Here is an 8,873-nt window from a genome sequence, read left to right on the forward strand (position 1 = left end):
TATACATTTTGATTAGTTTTGTGCGCGGGTTGAAATAAAATAAACTGATCCTGATTTTTTTTTATTTTTTATCACTTCTGTAACTCCAATGTAACAATAAATGGCTGATTTGACATGAAATAAGGGATTCATGGAGACGCAATAAGCTTTTCCACACAGCTTTCAGTCACCCCCCCAAAAAAAGTCTCGTTTTGCAGTAAAGGGTCGTTTTGGTTGTTTTAAGAGCAGAAAAGTTTGTTGATAGTTTTTGGGAAACTCATGGAAGTATCTTTGGGGGGGTCGTGATGCTGCTGCAATGCCGCCGCGCTCCTCTCAGCCTCCAGAACGGAGCCTTTGGTGTTCGAGGTCCAAGAGACGGTGGTGTTGGTCAAAGCCTGGCTCAAAGTGCTGTGCCTGAACAAAGGGTCGTGGAAAACCCCGTCCACCCAATTTCTCAGCGTAGTGACCGGGGAGTCCTGTCGGTTGTCCAGGCCGGTCACTGGTGAGGTAGCGGCAGGTGACGGACTGAGGGAGGATGGCGGCGCCTGGCACCTCAGCATACAGGACGGATATTCAGTCTGGTTTAGTGACGTGGCGGTCTGCGCCAGAGACCAGATCCGAGGTTTGCCGTCTAATATCTGGTTCCCTTGCTGCTGCTGCTGCTGCTGCTGCTGATTATAACACAGCTTTGCCTGCTGTCTGCTGTCCGCTTGGAAGTCTTCCGGGTTTGTTTTGAGACAATTTTTGCTCAAGTCCTGCTCAAGGGAGATTTTCAGAGACGCGTTCTTGATGAGGTGGTCAGCAGGGCAGTCGGTTGTCGTCGTTGACATGTGTGTGTTCATGTGGTATCTGTGCTTCAGCTCACACTCTGAGTTTTCAGACTCAAGCGTGTCGAAATCATCCAGGTCGCTCAGCTGCAGATCCTTATCAGTCCGACTTCTGGTCTCTGGGAAACCAAGAAAAAAAACAAGAAGAGGCGACCGTCATGTCACGAGAATAAATAGTATCACACAGCAGGTGCACTGGCATCTTGCACCGAAATCCCTGATCAAATTTTAGACATACATATAAGAAATGTAAACTCAAATCATTTGGCAAAACTTTGCTTTATTACTGAGAAAACAACATTTTCTCTCTGTGTGATGTGACCTGCAGTATGTTTTCAAACTGATCGATAGAAGGCTTGTACAACATACTTTTTCTTCCTTTTCCCCTTTTTACTTTCTTTCTTTCTTTCCACCTCAGACAGACATTTATGTGTTTGTTTTATTGTATATAGGTCTGATAAGACACATTAAAATACTAGAGTAATTATGTTGTGGAGAATTTCTAACACTGATAAAGCTTTTGGATTCAAGAGCTTTCAGCAGAAATGAATTTCAGCATCACAGGGGGTACAAGAGTGTTAAAAAAGAAAAAGAAAAAAAGAAATAAACTCATACTGGAGAGTGTTGCTGATCATTTATCTCTTAGCTGCACTTGTGATTGTTATAATTCTTATCAATACAAGTCAAGGTATAGTTATCTATTCAGATACAAGAATATGATTCACTTTAAAGTATTTTCATCTTTTTAAAAATTTATTTCTGCTCAGTATTAATGAGTTTTGACACTAACCATCATCATTATTTTCACTTTTTATCTGCTCTTCCTGAGACCCATCCTCATCATCATCATATCTTTTCTCTTCTGAACCCTTGTTCCTGGGTGGCCATGTCATCTTGTTCTCCTTTTTAAGCCTCCTCCTGGCGTTGGCAAACCAGGTGGAGACCTGTGTCAGGGTCATTTTGGTGATGATGGCCAGCATGATCTTCTCCCCTTTTGTCGGGTACGGGTTCTTCCTGTGTTCTTGCAGCCATGCCTTCAGGGTGCTAGTTGTCTCCCGGGTGGCATTCTTTCGCCTTGTTCCACCATCCATTGAGCCATATCTGGTAATGAGAGAAACACAGGCAAAATGATAATGATGGAGTAAATGTGGTTCCATGTGCTTGTTCAATGAAAATTTCAAATGCAACGCCCCAGAAGTTTGTTTTTTAAGGACCATGACGGAGCCATCTGTTTCTGAAATTCTCCTAAACTGATGTGTTACATGTTTAATAAGATTTAGAGTTGCACTAATATATATTTATATATATATATATATATATATATATATATATATATATATATATATATATATATTTTTTTTTTTTTTTTTTTAATTTATTTTTTTTTTTTTGGACAACAGATGATTATGTAATATATTTTTGACAATTTGGAAAGTGCACTGACAGGTAAATATAGGGAAGCTTTTGCTCTGACTGGCACAAGATACAGTGGGTACTATGCATTGGTTTGTAAGATATAAAAACATGAAAGATGTGCTGATACAACTTCACATAAACAGACAGAAACACAGGATTGACTTGAATCATGTAAAGTTTGCAACACTTTAAAAAACTGATGGGGAAGATGGCAAAAAAAAACGTTCTCGCACACATTTCTTTAAATTCTAATAACCTACATCCTCTTTGTGTCTATCCAAAGTTGATGTGCTATAGTATAATTCAGAAACATTAAGCTTATTCTATCAGTGATAATTTGAAGAGTAAAATATGGTACATTCTAATTACTTTTTTACATTCTTCATTATATATCCTCTTAAACCGTTCTTATAGCAGCACAGGGTCTTTTCCCTACTTATGCCTGTCCCACAGATACCAACCATAACCTACATTTAAAATGCATGGTGTTGATTTTCAGTCAGCAGTGAGCTGTAAAAGTCCTCTCAGGGGAGTCTTTTATGAGGCCCTTATTGCTCTGTATAGCTTAGTGCAGGTCAAACACAGCTAGGGGAATCAGAAGGGGAGCAGTGCTCACCTTTCCTTACCCTGTGTTGTTCTCTTACAGATAAAATAGACTGTAGAATTGCTTTATTGAGTGTAACGATGAGCCCTCAGGTAAAAGGCGAGTGTTGGCAGTGTGGTGCTCCTGTAGGCCTGCTTGTTTATGCAACTGCCACAACTTGGGTTTTTGGCTCTTGCCTGTTTGTAGACTTACTGATATTGGTGATTTAACATTAATTTAATAGGTTTTATATTGTAGTTGAAACAATTATTATAAAAAAAAAGCTATTGCACAAGTTTATGTATTCCAATTTCATCTCAAAACTTTGTCCGTTTGACATAAAGCACAATCAAGAGCTGCAAAAAGCAGATGTTTTCCATCACATGGAGCTGTTGGTGCCAGCCTTTTTAAAGTTGATGCTTCCATTAAAAGTGAATGAAAAGTGAGACACCATTGACACCCTTTATTTTAACCTTCTCACAAACTTAATTTGCATGTTATCTGATTATTGGGAAGACCTTTCATATGGCAGTCATGCTTTTCACAGCAGTGAAGAGGCCTCATGTTTTGATGAAAGGGGCACGGGTCTTCTGAAGCAATTCTGCTGATCAGAGAAGCAATGTGGTGTGAGACGAAGGTGATCACCCTGCAGTGTTGCAAGGCTTGATGAGAACAGCTTTGGCCTCTTAGAAATGATTGATTTGGTGCTCAAAAACTCGCCTTGTGCTCTAATGTAATTCCACAAGCGTTACCTTTTGCCTAAATTTGAGTCACATCCTGTGTTGGATAGCCTGAAATACTTATCACAAGCTTGCAGTCCTTTCTGATTGTGGGTTACATGGCTCAATATCAGGCCTCGTGGAACTAAAGGGACACATGATGCGCTTTCATTTTGTTACCTGTACTGAGTTTTTCACATCAAGAGGCCTGATTATCAAGATACTTAACATAATGAAAGTTTTCATTCAAACAACATACCTGTCATACTGATATTGTCCCAAGGTAGGATCATAAGGGTAATAGGCAGTTGCCTGAGTTATTCCCGCATGTGCTGAAGCTGTGGCATCTTTTGTATCAAATGTCCCCTGCAATCATACGTGAAGACAAGCGTTTGAAAGGGTGATACTAATCAAAAAGCACTTTAAGCGTATCAAGTCTTTCACCAACAATAACATCAGTGACATACTAAAAAAAAAATTGGGGGTTGTAATCTAAGGATAATATCGATGTAACTGACTGTAACAGAAAAACCTAAAGGAAAATAATTTGCTTATGAAACATTACACAGTTAAAAGTAATTAATTCTCTGTGGAGAGTGATACATTAACAGGCATGTTCTTTTCATGTAGTTGGAATGACAAAAGATAATTAAAAAAAATGAAAACTTATATATAAATTATTTTTTAGATAGCAAGTAAAAGTGCAAATTTCAAGAGGATCTGTTGCATTAAAAAAACGCTTATTTTCTATTTTTTTCTACTGTAAAGCAATTTAATTAATAATCAAAAACGTGTTTTAAACTGTTTCCAAAGCAAAGTTGAACCAGCAAAGCAAATTCTTAATTTAACATTAAACACAACAACATGCACACAATGGGAAGTGTTGAACTTTAGGCCCATGCATTGCTGCATTACACACATTTCTGCTGAATTCTATTTAAAGGAAAAAAGGAAAACTATGTTCTGACCATGTGTAACACTTTACATTTAAAGTATTCTCCATGCTAATTTTTTATCCTAACAAACAACTGAAGTTTTTTTTTTCTCTCCCTTGTCTCATAAAACTAACATCTCAAAATAAAATGACCAGCTAATGATGGTGACAAAGCATTTTGCTGAAAAGTAACGTTTTCAATTTAGGTTAGTAAAACTTGGTTTAAAGGATGATATTGGAAAAACAAACTCACACGCAGTAAATGGTTGGCATTTTGAGACGCAAGGCATTAAAAGAGGAGCTGGTCGCCTGCTGTAAGCCTCAGCATCCTGCGCCTGCATCAATCAATGCCAAGAGGAGTCAGAGAAGGGCTTACCAGCGAGTAGAAAGCCGACGCGTCCGTGCCGTATGTAACGTAATTCCCATAGCCTTGACCACCGGTGTAGGGGCTTCCGTATACCCCCAGCGCGGCGGCTGAGCTCAGTTCATGCCTCGCTGTGGCCAGCAGCCGGCTCTCATACACGGGACAGTAGACCGGTGTCTGTCCCGATGCCGCTACCCCGGAGTCGGCTATGGATCTGCCCGTGGACTCGCAGCAAGTGGTCAAAGAGTTGGTTGTCATCAGGAACTGGGAGGAAACCAAGGGTAGATGCATAAGTTCTTCATTTTCTTATGCCGAGTTCAAATCGAATGTCAATACCTGTAATAACTTGTCCCAAAGTTACTTTAAAGTTTTAGATAGAAAATAAAAAAATAAAAAAAAATGAAATATAGGCGATTTCAACTTTCAGCTTGTCTCACTTTTTTCATATTTATTTAATAGCTAACTGACAGTAAATGATTCCACTTCATTAAATGAATAAAGCAATACAGTCTTTATTCTACTGTCATCATGTTTAATTGAATATAGTCAATACTAAAACGATTTAATAACATGTGCGTAAAACTGAAAGGAGAATAAAGCACGTGACTTTACAGATAACTCATGTTTTCCCGAATACTATTCCATAATACCCATAGTAATACCCAAATGGTTTTATTATGGCTCAAAGCCAAAAACAAAACAGCTGGGTTGCGCCGCAAAACACACGCGGCGCGTGCCGAACAAGTTGGCATGTGTTTTCCAGAGCAGATAAACATATGGCTGACATTACAGAGCCGCTATTATCTTACAGAAATCAGTGAACGAGAGGTCGGGGGTCTTAGAGGTTTCTAGTTACCCTCGTTTTACCTTTCCCCCCTCTCTAGGAGAAGGCACACAGGTATCAGTGCGCAACGCAATACCTTTCCGATAGCTGTTAGAAGTCTTCCCGAATTTCGACTGAAGTGCGTAAAAGGATCAGGCTGAAGTCGATAGAACAATCAATCGCGGCAACATACAAAAAATCTCCACTCGTCCTCTCAAAAATGCAATAACGTGAACTTACTTGTGGAGCAGACGAATATGGATATCCAAATTGTGGATATGACATGGTAGAGAGGTCCCCCAATATCCAGAAATAAAGCGAGACTGAAGGTCTCCACTCGGCTGCGTCTCTGTTTGACTGTACCAATTGATTGGTAAGCACAGGCTCCTTGGATGCTTATAGGGCGAAGCAGAGGAGCATGTTTAATTTGTGTAAAATGCCCCCTCTCCAACGCTTTTCAACTTAGAAAACACTAGCCCAATTTAAAAAAAAAACGAAGAAGGAATAAAAGAAAAAAAATATCTAAGAACTCCCCTTATCAAAATGCAAAAAGGGTATCAGAAATTAATAAATTAATTAAAGTAACAGGAGTTTCTTTGCCCGAAATAATCACTTTGTTGTCAGGTACATATTTTTACCTTATAAAAAAGTAGTATAAAAGACGTCAGCAGCAGAGGCAGGTTGTTTTAAACGGCGGCGACTCTGACGTCAGAAGTTTCCCACTCTCAAAATGACCAGACTGTAACTTTCATATGCATTTTCTTCTCAGGATGACGACAAAAAATACAGATGGAAATATCAATAAATGCAACGTTTTGAAAAGAGGAAAAGAGAAGAAAGCTGTGCTCCTTATCAATCAATTAGGCTAATCAGTGTCTTGAACGTGCAAACGCATGTATCAATTTAAATGCATTAGGCCTAATTAAGCGTTTCCCTATCATTCTCCTGCACTGACGCTAATCACGTAGGAGGTTAATTGATTTTTAATTAATTAGAGGATATAATTTATATACCGTGCAGAAAAAAACCCCCCAAAACTTGACAGAATTCAGCGAATATATTAGTATCTATCTATCTATCTATCTATCTATCTATTACTCTTTCACTCGTGTTTTTGATCAGGTAACTGGTAAAACCAATCCTCCTCAACTGGCTCTCGCCACCGTGCCGACGCTGCCTTGCTTGGAGAATCCCGGGTTGAGACATGTGGATAGCCCCAGGGGTCACTCCTAAAATTAATGATGATGTACTCCTCCTCCCCCTTTCTCCCTCTCCCTCCTCCTTCTGCTCTTCTCTCCAGCTGGATCTCTGCCTGCCGGTGACAGGTCGATTGAGAGTGATTGATGACTATCTAGGGGACCGGGGCCAACATAATAATATTATACCGGCACCTTGCAATAATTGCTCGCTTTCATTTACAGATGAAAGTGGCAATAAAGAGCTGTAAAGATGGCGATGCTTACGCTTTGGTTAAGTAACTTTTGTCTTGCTTTTTTTCCCCATTCCCTCATCTCTCTTTTATTTTTCTAAGGCCGTGGGGGCGCTGTGGGAGGGCGGCTATATAAATTGTCTGTTCTCTCATTCATTTTGACAAATTGAATTATTGGGGGTGAATACCTCCAAGCAAATGGCCGCATTAACGCTGCGAACGGGGGGGGTCAAAAGGGATCAGCCAGCCCTTTTTAATTTGCATTAACTCTAATGCCACCTTAACAACCCGTCTGAAGCGCTCAAGCATACATTCGCTCACCACCAACACACATCTCCTTTTTGTCTTATTAATTTAGACTTAAAAAAGAGTAAGGAAGAAATCATTGAGGTTAATGTGACATGCAGTGCATTAAGACAGGGCAGGACCCAATTTATCTTAAACTTCACAGCCAGTGGATGAAGCTGAAAGAGAAAGTGTTGACACTTTGGCCATGCAGCGCACCTGAGACGCGCGCGCTCCCACTCCAATATGGGCTTGCATTGTAATGTGGAGGTATAAAACCCAAAGCCAAGGTTTATGTGGACATGGGTAAAACTCCCTCCACCCAACTCCAACCCCTGCATACTATTCATTATCCGCTGCGTTATCCAGTGTTATCAGGCGCCTGGAATAAATTATTCAGGTGCACTACTGTATGCTTTTAGACGGAAAATGAAGGCGACGGCAGGAGTTCATGCTTGTTTAGCGTTTAAAGATTAAAAGAGAAGTCTGCCTTTCTTTTTCGTTGTTTTTTTCACCGCTTATTGGCCAGATGTGATGGCGTTGTAATGTTTCCCTTTAAAGTTTAAGAAGCGATGGAATCTTTTTTTTTTTTTGGGATGGCCTGGCTGTGTTCTCTGGTCCATTTCCTTTATAGATGAAAACCTGATATTAAATTGATGATTTCACAATTTACTAATAATTTAGATGAATGAGCAACTTCTAGATGGTTTTACTGTTTAGATTAGGATAGATATGTGCCGAGCAATGATGTAATGTAGAACCATCCATCATATTCAATGAGCCACATAAATCAACTCATTCACAGGTATTATACTGTGAATCAAGTCCACTCCCTGTGTATGGCATGTTCTGAACATTGGTAAGTATATCACTGTATCAGTTTTAAGTCATAAATTTAAATGCACATGACTTCAAACTTAGGATTCATGTCTATGACTGGAGAACTCTGAATGACAGCTGATGAGCTACACTTTCAAGTAAATTCTGCAAAATTTGCCTTGCCTTTCCAAGGGAACTCTCATTACAAAGTTCCCCTGGAACATCGTAATCATGGAGGTGTCACTTCCCTAATAATGTGTTGTTGATTAATGGGCCACAAGAAGGGGTCTGCGTGACATGCGTGTGTATATATATATATATATGCGCGCGCGTGTGTGTGTGTGTCTGTTTATGTGTTAGCCTAAAGAAAAACAAATGGAATAAAAAGAGATTTGATTAAACGTTTTGTTAAGATAAATTTAAAGTCATATAAAGTAAAGGTCACCAACCTCTGCCTTTCATAACAGTCACTGACGTGGACTTCCATGAAAGACTTCTGTGGGTGTGTCCTCTGCAGCTGCATTCAGTTTTAAAGTGACAAAATCTTGTTCAGCTCCTAAAGGCATTTATCCTGTAGTTTAGAATTGAAGCATTCGCTGGTAGCTCTGGAAGCACGATAGTCTTGCAAAATAAAAGTTGCTGACTCTATTCCAACTTCTCCAGTGTAGCTACATGCTAATGTATAATTTGATAAG

The 8,873-nt window shown here is 39.5% G+C and overlaps 1 protein-coding gene across 1 annotated transcript; it reads right to left on the reverse strand.

The window, feature by feature from the left end:
* Positions 1-218: 218 nt before the first annotated feature.
* On the reverse strand, positions 219-5,930 carry irx4a (iroquois homeobox 4a; the record flags this gene model as incomplete). Its single annotated transcript, XM_079241004.1, has 5 exons — positions 219-925; positions 1,597-1,907; positions 3,784-3,890; positions 4,835-5,086; positions 5,886-5,930. 5 exons carry the CDS (start codon positions 5,928-5,930, stop codon positions 219-221), a joined length of 1,422 nt encoding a protein of 473 aa, XP_079097130.1.
* Positions 5,931-8,873: the final 2,943 nt, after the last annotated feature.

Source organism: Telmatherina bonti (genome assembly GCF_933228915.1).
Source record: "Telmatherina bonti genome assembly, chromosome: 5".
Taxonomy (NCBI): domain Eukaryota; kingdom Metazoa; phylum Chordata; class Actinopteri; order Atheriniformes; family Telmatherinidae; genus Telmatherina; species Telmatherina bonti.